Source organism: Metarhizium acridum (assembly GCF_019434415.1).
Source record: "Metarhizium acridum strain ARSEF 324 chromosome Unknown scaffold_347, whole genome shotgun sequence".
Classification (NCBI taxonomy): Eukaryota; Fungi; Ascomycota; class Sordariomycetes; order Hypocreales; family Clavicipitaceae; genus Metarhizium; species Metarhizium acridum.
The window spans coordinates 417,811-431,030 of NW_027094028.1; the positions used below are offsets into that span (position 1 = coordinate 417,811).

The 13,220-nt window shown below is 50.0% G+C and overlaps 5 protein-coding genes across 5 annotated transcripts; 2 read left to right on the plus strand and 3 right to left on the minus strand.

Annotated features, from left to right (window-relative positions):
* Positions 1 to 1,964: 1,964 nt before the first annotated feature.
* On the minus strand, positions 1,965 to 2,655 carry J3458_015210 (uncharacterized protein; the record flags this gene model as incomplete). The annotated part of the gene is made up of 2 exons (XM_007817743.2): positions 1,965 to 2,310; positions 2,447 to 2,655. The coding sequence occupies 2 exons, from the start codon at positions 2,653 to 2,655 to the stop codon at positions 1,965 to 1,967; spliced, it is 555 nt and encodes a 184-aa protein (XP_007815934.2).
* A 139-nt stretch (positions 2,656 to 2,794) lies between these two features.
* J3458_015211 (uncharacterized protein) lies at positions 2,795 to 3,484 on the minus strand (the record flags this gene model as incomplete). The annotated part of the gene is made up of 1 exon (XM_066120722.1): positions 2,795 to 3,484. The coding sequence occupies one exon, from the start codon at positions 3,482 to 3,484 to the stop codon at positions 2,795 to 2,797; it is 690 nt and encodes a 229-aa protein (XP_065974314.1).
* A 1,003-nt stretch (positions 3,485 to 4,487) lies between these two features.
* J3458_015213 (uncharacterized protein) lies at positions 4,488 to 6,413 on the minus strand. The gene has a single exon (XM_007817742.2). The coding sequence runs from the start codon at positions 6,272 to 6,274 to the stop codon at positions 5,414 to 5,416; it is 861 nt and encodes a 286-aa protein (XP_007815933.1). The 5' UTR covers positions 6,275 to 6,413; the 3' UTR covers positions 4,488 to 5,413.
* J3458_015212 (uncharacterized protein) lies at positions 4,696 to 5,388 on the plus strand (the record flags this gene model as incomplete). The annotated part of the gene is made up of 2 exons (XM_066120723.1): positions 4,696 to 4,883; positions 4,935 to 5,388. The coding sequence occupies 2 exons, from the start codon at positions 4,696 to 4,698 to the stop codon at positions 5,386 to 5,388; spliced, it is 642 nt and encodes a 213-aa protein (XP_065974315.1).
* A 3,209-nt stretch (positions 6,414 to 9,622) lies between the features above and the next one.
* Positions 9,623 to 13,033, plus strand: J3458_015214 (uncharacterized protein). The gene is made up of 5 exons (XM_066120724.1): positions 9,623 to 9,724; positions 9,811 to 9,994; positions 10,069 to 10,172; positions 10,223 to 10,860; positions 10,916 to 13,033. Exons 2-5 carry the CDS (start codon positions 9,875 to 9,877, stop codon positions 11,941 to 11,943), a joined length of 1,890 nt encoding a protein of 629 aa, XP_065974316.1. The 5' UTR covers positions 9,623 to 9,724; positions 9,811 to 9,874; the 3' UTR covers positions 11,944 to 13,033.
* The last annotated feature ends 187 nt before the right edge of the window (positions 13,034 to 13,220 follow it).

Below are 13,220 nucleotides of genomic sequence, written 5' to 3' on the forward strand. Positions count from 1 at the left end.
AGAGCAAAGAGAGTTGTTCATACGAGTGTTACACCGAGAGCTCGCATGCATGAAACAAACAACAAATAATGATTATAAAAAGCTAACCTAAGAGATGTAATAAAACATGTTAGCTATAACTAGTCAATAGACTAGTGTCCCAAAAATAGTCAACGCTTCCTCACTCTTCGTCGCGTCGCCTTTCAAGTGTGTCTTCAAAGTCTTGCGCTCGTTCTTATTCCCCCTATAAATCAATGTTGCGTGATCTGGTTTTCATTCTCCCCGGCCCGCCAAAGAGCCTCTGAATCTGTGTTCTTTCTTTCTGCCCCGGTCCATACGCTCTTCCTTAATTCTTTCGCAGCTTCTCTTCCTAGACTCTGACTTGGAGCGCTGAAACCACTGTCTCATGTCGTTTGAAATGAACCAGAATGCCTCCTCGGCTCCCTTTTGAATCCAATTTTTGAGTTCTTTCCGCGCTCACACCGCCGTAGCGTTGCATTTGAGGAATTGACTGAATGATGGGCTCATCTGGGAAGCTTCCGAATTGCTTGTCATTCGCCTTAGTAAGAAACCCCCATTCATAGCACTCCCAGTCCTCCTTTGGCACCCCGTCGAATAATGACTGCTCAACAAAATCCCTCTCTGTCACGTCCGCCACGTACCGATCAATGTATTTGTTGCGTCCTCATTATGGTGTGTGAGGGTTTGGCGAGACTTTTCTGCCGCCATCACCAGTTCGGCCGCAGCCGCAGAGCAAATATATGTTATCAGAAATAGCCCATATAGCCCGGTGTATCGCAATATTCAGAGTGCCTTCATGTCGAGGGTCGGCTATTTTCTCCAGGATAGATGAAGCTATTCGATGAGATTAGCAGGCGTTGCGTTGGTCATCATCGGAGATTGGAGTTTTGCTGCCAAGCTCCTCAGTGTGTCGAAGGAAGTGTACACGATACTCACCATTCTCAATGCTCTCGGTTAGCTTCTCCAAACGCATGCGGATGATAGCAGCCTCTGCCTCTCCGACGCAGTGGTCCAGAGAATCTCTTCCTGGAGAGAAGACATCAGTGCTGAGTGTCCAAAGCTTGAATCTCACGAGCTGACTGTCGACGAGATGAACAATTCTTGTAGAATGAGAGTCGGTTAGATAATAGCACCACCTCAAGGCTATATGGGCCTGGTCCGCAAGACTAGCTATTTTTGGCCTTTATAAGAATTTCTTCTGGTCGGCATCGTTGCTCAAGGCAGTAGAGTCGGTTAAGTCGCTATGGCAAGCCATATTTGTTAAGAACAGACTTGTCGCTGGTGAAGTAATTAGGACAGAAATGTGTTTTGGAATGTAGCAGGAAAACGGGACATATATAGGTCATGGCGAATTCTGAACAGGTCGTGCTCTATCAATAAAGGCGAATCGAGGCCTCCTGCTAGATGACAAAGAGCTCCATCAACGAAGGACACAAAGCGTCGGTTCGCTGCACCGCCCGAGTCAATTCCTAGGGATCTGGCAAGGCAACGCGCGTTGAACAAACAAAGGCCATCAAAAACTGTGAAGACGGAACGTCGACGGCGATTTTCGTCCAATAGTACCCAAACTCTGAGCTGTGACTCTGGACTTGAGTGCTATAAACTAACACGACTGTTTGAAAGCTGGATAAGGGAGAGACTATGATTTTCTACGTACAAGAGCGTAATCATACGGAAACCAGGCAATGAAATATTGTCGCCTGCAAGCAGCAGTGAAATTAATACTGCATCTAGGGAAGTACTACACTTTGCTTGCTTTGAACAAGGAACACGGCTCTAATTTCCCCGCAGTCTTTTTCATTGAGAAGCCTTCACTTGACTTTAAAGCATTCGCTGCTTCTGTAGTGTCCAGTTAGCTCCGGCAAAACATCATTTTATTGCTAGCGCCAGACCGATCCTGAAAGCCACATCAAAAGCCCTTTAGCCTGGAGGTCGCAGAGTACTTCAACACATAGCCCCCTCGTTTATGATTCAGACAATGTACCATCACCGGTATTAGTGTCTATAGTCGTGGCTAATTCCGAGAGCGTCTCTGTAAATCGGACGTTGTGTTTCGCAGTCGCCGGGTGGCGCTTGACAGAGGGGATGTACTTTGGCACGGCGCGCAGAATGTCCTCACTGAACTTCCTGGCGTCCTGTTTGTACGCCCGGGTTTCCTTGGCAGATCGTATCGAAGGCCAGGCGCGGAGACGGACTGCCCCGAGATCAATGGTAACGGGACCGGGAAACCCCTTGGGCTTACCCGGCGTGCAAGGCAAAATGCGGTCACCATCCCGTATACGGATTGTGATATCCGACAGCACCGTCACCCTTGGGTTATGAGTGACAAGACTGATATCGATTCGGATAAATCGTCTGCTGATGCCCGTCTGGTTGGTTTCAGCAAGCTGGAGATCGCACTTATCGGAATCGGGATCGGATCCTAAGACCCAGCCGCGGATCGTACAAGTGCTCTCCGCTCGCCAGGGCAATAAAGGGCGGGTTCAGTTCCTGTTCTCTGGGCTGGTCACCCTTCCAGGACGTGCTGACATTGCCGGATGGTGGTTGAAACTCATATCTCGAGTTCTCAGATAGCCTGAGAATGTTATTGACACCGACGAAAGACCCAAGGATCACAACGACCTTGGAAAGGTCGACGGTCTCATGGGTAGACATATTGTGAGAGTGAAATGGTTGGCTTGGGCGCCGAGAGTCGATTACTGCTTCTGTGAATTTGGGAGGAGCCCAGGACCCAGGATTCGACCTGATGATGGGGGTAGGCGGGTTTATGAGCCGTCATGGTCACCATGCAGCTTTAGCGCCGACGCAACTCGCGTTTCGCCACTCCTGTGATTGTCCGGGATCTCGTTCTGCTGGCAATGCCGCCACTGGGTGATGCCTGGTTAGTCGCTTGGGGCCGCTGTACGCGTCGGGACCGCCCAGCTGCTGGCTGTTTATTTCGTGCCCGACGTGGGTGCTGTGCTTCGTCCTTCTTCCGGAGTGCTTCACGCATCTCATGCTCGGACTGCGCAACGCATTGCTCGTATACGTCTGCCTCGAGCTGCCAGTACTTCTGATCCCTAATCGAGAGTCGACTCTTTCTTATTTCTGGCAAGGAAAGCCCGCTATACTCCAGGAGTTTCTGGTAGGACATCGTAAGAGCCCGCCAGTGATCGGCCGTAGGCTCACCATTCTCACCGTGAGCTGCACGAACTTTCTGCCACATAAGCTCTCCGAACATATCCATGTAGTGGAGGCATTCGACTTTCCAATAGTCGCGCTGGAAGATGCGCATCCGTTGCTTGTCGGCTTCATTTGGTTTAAAGTGATTGAGAAGTACCTCACATCTCCATTGATGGCAGGTCTCGACGTCGTCTTCAAACTGAGGCTCCGGAGTTGCCCTCGTTCGACTTTCGGCCACTTCCTCCAACCGCTTGCAAAGATTTTCCGCCAGATGGTCGGTCACAGTGGTGGAGTTGGAAACTCCAGTTGGCGGTGTGTTCATCCTCCCAGATTCTAGAAGGTGAAAAATTGAGGATAGAGTTTGCTGGTTGAAGTCTGCCGACTTTGTCGGGTAAACATGTTGGGTCAAGGTTCCGTCTGGCGCAACCAGCCGGAATTTAAGACCAGACTTAAGTCACGTGTTACAATAAATACATTAAGGTTAAAAGTTAAAAAGCTATTTAATTAATTACAAGTTAGAATAAAAAATAATTAAATAATATTATTAAATTAAATTATTAATTTATTTAAAAGATAAAAAAGAAATAAGTTAAATGAAAAATATTAAAGTTTTATATTTATTTATCTTTAACCTTTAATATCTTTAACTTTAAGTTACTTATAATTAAGGAAAATAATATAAATAATATAAATAAGAGAGTTAAGTTATTAAAGTAAGCTATAAGAAAACTTTATATATAATATATAAAAATAATAAAGCCTAATAATAAGCTATTTAATAAATATTATTAAAGATACTAGTCTCTTACCTTAATAGTTAATAATCTTATACGCGTGTATATTTAGTTTAAGAAAAGCGAGAAGAAGCTTAGGTTATATTAAGAGAGAACTTGAGAAGAACTTAAAAAGCTCAATATCACTTAGTGAGTAACAAATACTTAGCGCCTGAGCTGGTGTGGCTAAAAGCAGCGATGTAATGCGTCGCCATCAACGTTCAGTTACACTAACAATTCAATGGAGTTGCAGACATGGAATGCTAGGCACGGAAATGGACGGCCATGGCAGGGCGGCTCCGCGGCTGCAGGCCCATGGTCTTCCGCCCCAAGCATCATGGGCACGCCCAACATCTCCACGGAGGGCTCGCAGCGAAACTTGAGAGGACTGGTGGTGGCATGGGTGCTGCGGAATCCCGAGCAATCATCAAGCGGTTGCGTCCTCGTAGAGGCCGTGCAAATGCTGGTTGGCCCAGGTCCGACAGAAACCCCCAAACGGCCAACGATGGCCCGAGTCGGGCCTGCTCGCCGAATCAGTGCAATGCCTTAGCCGCTGTGGCCGCTTTGCCCCCTTTTCGTCACTTGCGACGATGCATAATATGTTGTTTTCAGGTTTCATGACTTATTTTTGGCTTCTGTAGTCCACTGGGCCTCGACTCGGAGCCCGCAGCTGACAACGCGGCAACAGGGACACGGTATCACGCCATTGCAAGCGCGACATATCGTTTCAAGGAATCAGAACCCTACTGACGGCCATGTTATGCCAGGAAAGGTCTGTTTGGTGGATTGGGCTCCTGCTTGGGGTATAAATGGCGAACATGCCACCTTGCAAAGGACAGAGAGATGCCTCATTACCAACTATCTACCCTCAAAAACAATGGTCTCTAATAAAAAGAGGCTTTATGTTGCCCTCTACCCCAGTGGAATTGTCAATAATGAGGAACGCAAGTAAGACACGTCGCTGTGCTGGCTCAATTCCTAGAGAAAGCTAACGTACAGATACCACTGGGGTTTTCTCATTGGCCCCAAGGATGAGGACAAGGCACGGGTTCCCGGCCTACGCTGCAATGTCAAAAACCATCCTATTCAGGGTTGGACATACGAAGAAGTCAAACTAGAAAACGTGAAGAGCACCACCACTCTCCTCGCGCGACTTGTCATTGCAAAAGTTGAGGATGAGAAAGGACTCTTGAAGATTTTGAGGAACACGGCTGTGGTTCAGGACAACCCAGACTTTCGCTGCCGGACTTGGATGGAAGACGCATTATTGAGAATATCCAAGGCAGAACCCAAGGTCGTTGGAACTTCGAAGCTAGACTGGAGCAAAATAGAGCCAAAGGCCAGGCGCTACGTCGGGGAAAAGAATGCTGCTGGGAGATATCTAGACGGAGAGCGCATGTTGGAGCCCAAGCCAACTTGGAACATGTTGGAAGAGAAGGAGATTGTACCTTAGACACGGCCACCAGGCCTCCTCCTTTTCAGAAGTCTCCCCACCATCTCTGTCTAATCGTCTCCATTTCGAGTTCCTCTGGGCAGGGCTCAATGAACTTTGGGACCAGCTTTTGCCATGCGCCTCTTGTCTTGTTTCCAAGCCAAACAGATGTATATTCCCAATAATGAGGATACCACCCCGAGAACGCCCAGTCAATGATGCCTACAATCTTCCCATCCCGAACGATGATATTGAAAGGGTTCAGGTCGCCGTGTGTGAACACCGGTGGTCCCCATTCCTTGTCCTCGTCTTGCATGGCTACCATGCGCTTGATGTCGACCCAATCCTCGTCATTGACACGCTCTGGATACTCTTCTGGCTGAAGCCCTTCGCGCAGCCAATGGTGAAATGCTCGAATGGAGGGGAACGGCCCGAATCTTGTTTCGGACCGGGGGATCCGAGAATCACGCAGTGATGCTCCCACGCAGCTCTCTACCGCAATGCCTGGAGCTGGGAGGGCCCGCAGCTCTTTGAGCATGTCTCGCAGCTGCGTCAAGATGCCGTCGAGCTCCGATGCAGAAAGAGTTGGCCAGGCGTCGGCGAGAGTTTGGCCGCGAATGCGCTCCATGACAATGTATGCTCTGCTCTTGTGAACAAACGAGCAATGCACGCGGGGCACTGGGATGCTCGTCCGGGCAGCAACAAAGGCCATGGTCGCGGCTTCAGTCAGGCCAATGCTCTCACCCGTCTTGACGATGATGCGGCTGGAGAGGGGGACACAGGGTCCATCCCACCTGTAGAACCGCGCAGTGACTTTGAGAGCCAAGAGCGTAAGATAGCGCCGTAAAGGGGTGTTGTTGATTGGTAAAGCATCGGTGTCCTTGAGTTCGGTTGGCGTTTTGCTCATTGCGTGCTGTTGGAGCTCATGCACGACCTTTGGAGTGGCAGAAGTTGAATGTTGAGTCAAGTTGGTTTTGTCTTGCCATGGAGCTTGCCTGCGACCAAATCCGGGCTAGTGGCTCACAACGTCGCTGATTGGTCCACAGAAGCAGCCCGACTTTCATCCCAGCTCTTTGACTCTGTCCTCGATGCTATAATCCTTCCGAGTCCTGTTATTGCTGTGTCGTAAGTAAAGTCCTTATATGATGGACATTTCGGCCGCTGTGCCGGTACCTAATGCAGTTTTCAATATATTATGGGTAAGTTGGGGAATACAAGACCCTGATGCCAACGAGCGAGTTGTCCTAGGGGTAGGCAAAGCGGGCGAGAATGACTACTCAAGTCAATACATATGTCAAGTAGACTATTAAGCCTGGCCAAGCCTTTATTACACCCTTTGGGGGCCCTTTGGGGACCCTGCCGGGGGCCACCTTTACTCTGGCTGTTGTTGCTAGCTGTGGCTGCTGTTACTAGTGGCGTTTTTATATTAATTAATTGCCGAAGAGTATTTTTCCTTACACTAATTAAATGCTTTAAAACGCTCTTATTATATAATAAATGAAAGAGGTAAAGCGGGAAGCTATAATTAAGTTAAGCTTACTTGCTTATATTCCGTAAACTTTACTCGGCAATTAATATAATCCCGCTTTGCCTAATTAGACATCTCCTCTCTTACTTGAGCTATCTCACCATGAACGCGCCGTGCTATATTATCCGAAGTAATAAGGACCTTTTTAACGAAACTATGGCCCTGGTTGTCATCCATAACATGGAGCTCGTTCAGATGAAAGCTTTGTTAACAGGTGTGCTGCCAAAGACCTTACAACTAGGCTGACTGACACATTTCGGTTGTAGAGGCGGCTCGAGGATGGCTGTTATATACTAGGTTTTAGAGTTCTAGAGTCCTTGATCAGCGCTCGTTTCATAAAGACAGGTCTCTTGAGCTCTCGGCCCCTCCGAAGCCACCCTTGCCGCGACTTACCAAACCTGCCCGATATTTTCAGGGCATAGCAGTTCTGGGATAGGTATATCAATCAGGATTGTCTGCAAGTCTTTCCTAATTTCTTTGTTGATTTAAGCACCTTCACTCTCCCACCATCCTTTGTCAGCTTTGTTCTTTTCCTCGCGACAATACTGCAGCTGGCCCTGCTGGTGCAGTGTCACTGCCCCGTGAACTTGGGTACTACCACGTGCCGAGAGGTTTTTCGAAGATTCTCTTCTACGATGGCTTCGGAGACAGACCTGCTGGCAGCCTCCCGTCTCCCAAGAAGTGAATATTAGATTTGGGCACATCATACCCTGGTGGTCCTGCGTAATGGGGAATGAATGAGGTGCAAACCTACACTTCGAAACGCGCCAGCACTCAAAGCACGCCCCAAAAGACGCTGCTCATCACTCCACTTCGCGCCTCGAACGGCTCCTGGACGTCTGCCCGTATAGAGGCAAAGGCCAAACGGGACTTTGGCTGCGCATCCGGCAAACGTCTCGGCGACGAGTTCAAGGCCAAGCTCGGCAACAAACCGAAAGCTGGGCAGTTGTGTATTTGGCCTGCAGGGTGGCTCTTGGGCTCGAAATCTCGTGGGAACTTCCGAACTGGCCAGGCATCGGCGAGATTGACATCATGGAGTCTATCAACGGAGAGCCGAGAACCTTTCACGTCGTGCACTGTAGAACCAACCCAGGTGGCCCGTGTAATGAGCCATCTAGCGTCTCGGTCGATGGACGGCGTTCCTGAATGGACTCTTAAACAGTACGACTTGGGCAATTTCACCGCATTTTTTAGATTACAATTCGAATGCAGTATGTCTATTACTCTTCTATGAAAACAACAGCAGTATCTTGTTCCTTGCAGCCGGTCGTGCAGTCATACAACGAGCAACAGAAACAATACGGTTGCAAACCAACATAACTTCTTCATCTCGAGTGAATTCTTCGACGACCCAAACCATCGCAGTGTGAAGTGTCTCGCATGGCTGCCATGGGTGGCGGCGGCATTACTCATGAGTAGACTCTCAAAATGTAGTAAGCTGAGGCCCAAATCTGGCTTGTCTGACGTATAGCTTATCTGCAATATAGTTTGTCTCAAATACAGTTTGCCTCTAATGTGTACGTCTATTGGGCGCTGTGCGAATCAGCAATGCACACCCAACAACCCCCCCAAAAACCTTTTCCTACTACCCTAACCCTAACCCATCATGTAGCTGTGATGAAAAATAATAGGATATAAAAATAGTTGAAAAAAAAAGGATAAGTAATTCTGCATGGATCTGCGATCGGTCCCACCCTAAAGTCCAACTCGCGTCGGGGACTTTGTGAAAGTTCTACCCGGGACAAACCGTAGTTGGTCACAGGCCATGAACACGCGTGGTGGCATCGGCACTTCTCATGGTGCTTTTCATCCCCTCTCGTACTGCTGTATGCACACAAGAACAATGGGTTGATGATGAGATTATGCTTGAGACTTGTTTCTAATAACATTCAACTTCTTTGAGGGTAACCCAACTCGTTATTTCATGAGACTCACGGATGACTGACGTCCCTTACGCGTCCATTGTTCCTGTTGATGTCTAGTTATACATACATGCAGTAAATCCAGCAAGCGATTCATAGAACTGTGAATGCATGGTAAGGACCTGAAAATCCGTGGATTCTAGCAGCAGGCGTTTGTAGTCCAAGTAATACTCCAGGTTGTAACACTATACCCAAGTATCTCGAGTGGGATGTACATGGCGGCCTTGCCAATCTGCGCAGAAGGCGGTCCAGGATTAGTTTTACGAATCTTGTCAAACCTCAAAACATGGGCGCCTTCTCTCGGTGATGGAGTCTGCCCGCGGCTGGTGCCACCGAGACGGCCAAGATGGGGCGCCGTCTGCCCCGGCCGGCCCCGTCGAGAACCGGGACCCGGCCGGACGCGAAATTGAGGTCGTGGCTCCTGACAGGTCCGATGGGGAGATGCCATCCAGTATTCGTGGCCTTGCGCCCTGAGTGTTAACTCCACTGTATACTATTGTTTTGATTTCTCGGATGCCGCGATCGGTGGGAAGGGCCGCCAGTACCTTAATCGGTATAAGTGTGGGATATCTGCCAAACATCCATGAAAGGCTGCAGCACGTGCAGATGATTGGGCAGCCGTTCAATGCTGGCGAGTCCCCCGGAAGCCATTGCTAAGCCGAGCTCATCCCACGTGGGTTCAATGCTACTTCAAATGTTGCAGAAAGATGGAGAAGCTTGGCGGGGGCAATGGAGACGGGGCGGGAGACCGGCATTCATCCCCAACTCTTGAGACTCTCTCCTAGACACACCGTGTGATGCGAGAGGCTTATTGATCTGTGATCGTATTGGCTGCTACCTGGCCTGGCTACCGCAGCAAAGCCTTCTGCGCATCGAATATCTTGTACTGGGTATTCGCGTGCTGACTGTGAGCCGCCTTGATGCAATCCATGCCGGCATCACAGCTGTGGAATTTGGACATGATGGTCGTCTCGACTCTAACCTGTGCAACAGGCCACATTGCTAAGCGCTTGTTCGGTTCCCACGCTTCCTCTGCAGTCGGACGGGTGTGCTCGTCATGGAGAGCAACGCCCCGTGTCCTCCTGGTGTGGCGGCGCTGAGAGAATCCTTCGGTGACGGCAAGCCTCCCGAGATTAGCAGAAAGATTACAGCGTGCGTTGCGTGTCGCAGGCAAAAGGTAAAAGATGAAATAGCATGAAATTGATAACCAATAAGGACAACAGATCCTTGGCTAACGTACTCAAGATCAAGTGTCATATGACAAATGGCAAGGCCCCGTGCACCCGGTGCAAGAAGCGATCTCTTCCATGCACCGTGAACCGCAGCCTGCAAATGCTATTAGAAGATGACATCAGGTTTGTCACGGCAACTTGTCTCCATATGACTCCGAGTTAACCCCGTCTAGTTGGAAGCAGGCAATTGGGCAAAAGGTACAACGTCTAGAACATGCCATTGGCGCCGTGGCAAAGAAACTCGACATGCCGGAACTGCGTGACCTGTTTAGTGAACAGGCTGAGCTCAATGCCATGTTTGGTCATGGACAGCGCACTACGTCCGCAGGCAGCGGCAGCCATCTTCACCCTGCACATGACCATTCATGGGAAATCACGGTTGATCCGCAGTGTGAGCCGTCCTCAATGCCGGCTTCGTGTATTGCCCAGGTGCCCGGCGACGGAGCTTCAGCGAGCCATGCGTCACGAAAGCCTAATCTTGTGTCAAAAGGGTTGATATCGCTGGAGGAAGCAAAAGTTTTGTTTGCCGTTTATCAAGACCGACTAGACCATTTGCTGTATCGGATCCTGGGCGACGATGCCAGTTTGGAAACGGCAATGGAAAGCTCGCCGTTGCTCACGGCGGCAGTTTGCACAGTTGGGGCGTTGCATTCCGAGCAGCTTGGCCATCTCTACGATACGTGCCTCGCCGAGCTCAAGATGCTATTCACGACGGAATCGCTGTCGCGGCAGCACAACACGGATGATGTCCGAGGACTCTGCATCGGGGGATTCTGGCTGAGCAGTCTCTCGTGGGCCTCATCGGGATCCGGTAAGCTCTCCCACTTGCCGTGGCGAGGAATATTGCTGTTGACATGGTATTGCAGCCGTGCGAATAGCTTCCGAAATTCAACTCCACCACGCGATATACAAGGCCCTGGAGGGCGACAGAGACGCATATCTGAAGACGCGGCTATACTACCACGTCTATGTCTGCGACCACCACACGTCCGTCTTGTACGGCCGGCCACCAATGTCTCATGAATGCGCCAGCATCAACTGCACCAAGCTCCTCGAGACGGAACACGCAGTCGAGGACGATGTCCGGCTCGTCTCCCAAGTAAAGATATGGTCCATATACAGCGACATCTTCAACTGCTTTGGCACCGAGACCGGCAAGCCCGTGTCGCCGTCCCAGCTGCCTCAACTGCGGCGCTTCGCCATTGCCTTGGACACCTGGTACGCCGACTGGCGGGAGAGGTTCAGCCCGAATGAAAAGGTCGGCAACTATCCTGCCAAGGGGGTCGGGCTTCACTTCAACTTTGCCAAGCTCTACCTCTGCTCCCATGCCTTTCGGGGCCTGCACACGTCTCCCTCGCCAACCTTGGTGCCGGAGCTCGAAGAGGTTGCCAACACGGCCGTCATCTGCGCAACGTCAATCCTCGGTGGCTTGAACACGGACAAGGAGGTGCAGCTGCTGCTCAACGGCCTGTCGCTGTGCTTCGACATGATGATCACGTTTGCAGTCGTCTTCCTGCTCAAGGTGGTGACAAAGTACCCCGATACCATCTGGATGGACAAGGCTCGCATCCTCGACATTGTGAATCAGACGCTTCACATTCTTGAGAGGGATGCTCCTTCGATGAACCAGAAGCACCTGCTCGTTTCTGTTACCCCGGCGTTGAGCAAGCTGGTCCAAAAGGTGCAAGAAACGCCGTCGACCAGGTCCGGGGCGGGAGTTGGCCATGCTCCCTTGTCTCCTGACCCGTCCGTTTCCCGACAGAGCGAGATTGACTGGATGCAGAGTTTTGGCAGTTTTGAGAATTTTGACTTTCATGCGATGCTGCCCGATCCCAATTCTTGGTCAATTGATCTGGATTTCGGCGGTGCAATGGACCATGCCAATCAACAGTGAATGCATCTTCCTACTTCTTCTTCTTCTTCTTCTTTTTGTGGCAGGATACTTGGTAGAAGGGGGTCGATGTGTTAATTTAGAACCAGCGGGATTGATCCTCTATTCAAGTTTCTTTTACGGCGGCGTCAACACTAGGCGGTGCATCTGTGCCAGGTTATAACGCAACAGACTAGCAATTCAAGAACGAGTTTCCGGGAGGGCATTGTACAGCCATGTTCTCATATGCTTCAAGTCCCGCGACCGTTGTATCTGTATTCAGGGCTTTGGCCTGATCTTGCCACTTCCTGATAGCGAACTGGGCTTGGAGTAGAGGATGCTTTGGAGCTTCTCTGACTTGCTCACCGTTGAATCGGTCGCACTGTTCATCATTAGCAATTTATTTAGACTTGGGAATGCTGGAACTCGGCTTTACTTGATGAAGCGAGATTTGCCGACTCGTCGACCAAGTGCCTCGAAATACCCTGGTTCTCGCAGTCAAATACACCTTCTCGCTGAAACCGAGTTGGCGCAAGTAACGCCCGTCAAGCAGCTTGTGTGCCGTGCTGAGCAATCATTTTGGACATGGTCTTCGCCAGTGGTACGACTCTCCCGATGTCATGGACAACCACACGCCCAACACCACCCGATGGTCGTGCCCGAAGTGGTTCATTGTGTCATTTATAGCAAGCGTTGCGGTTGGAATACACATTCTCCCAAATATCCAGTGCTTTCCTGGTATGTATAAATTCCTAGAGCTGCTGTAAATGTCTCTGGTTCTCGAGTCAGCTGGTGGCGACATGGCGCTTGACTTGACAAAGAATGAAGGGGCTATACTCGATGCCGCACAAGATGAGTAACTGCGAGGTGTTGCTTTCAAATATTTCTATATGCTTGAATCCACGGCCAGAAGAAGGCAGTCTGTGCGGCCATTTAGACAAGTTGATTGCCGTCGGTGTGAAGCCCGACTTGCAGCAGCTCGTTACGCTCGGGGCGAAGGCCGGGCAAACCCGTCGCTGTGCTTCTCGACATGAAGGCGCTCAATTCGTGGTGGACCCGTAGTTGTCGAGTTTGAACCAACACTGCAAATTACAAAACAATAGAAATCACTAATAGTCCTTTTCTTTGGTAAGAATGTACGGGGATGTTATGTCTATGTAAGACCCTCGCTAGCTACAAAGTACACAGCCTGCTGCACACACCCAAGTGTATATGAGTCCTGCTCGGGATTGAAAAGCTCAGCAATAGAATTCTTGGCCTATTGACTGCCATTTGAGATTGCAGGTATCCAACCGGCTCCT

Coding starts and splice junctions, on each gene's coding strand:
- J3458_015213 (XM_007817742.2), bottom strand. CDS start 6,274: ATGAGCAAAACGCCAACCGAACTCAAGGACACCGATGCTTTACCAATC.
- J3458_015214 (XM_066120724.1), top strand. CDS start 9,875: ATGGAGAGCAACGCCCCGTGTCCTCCTGGTGTGGCGGCGCTGAGAGAA. Junction 10,173..10,222: donor CTATTAGAAGATGACATCAG/GTTTGTCACGGC, acceptor AACCCCGTCTAG/TTGGAAGCAGGCAATTGGGC. Junction 10,861..10,915: donor GTGGGCCTCATCGGGATCCG/GTAAGCTCTCCC, acceptor ATGGTATTGCAG/CCGTGCGAATAGCTTCCGAA.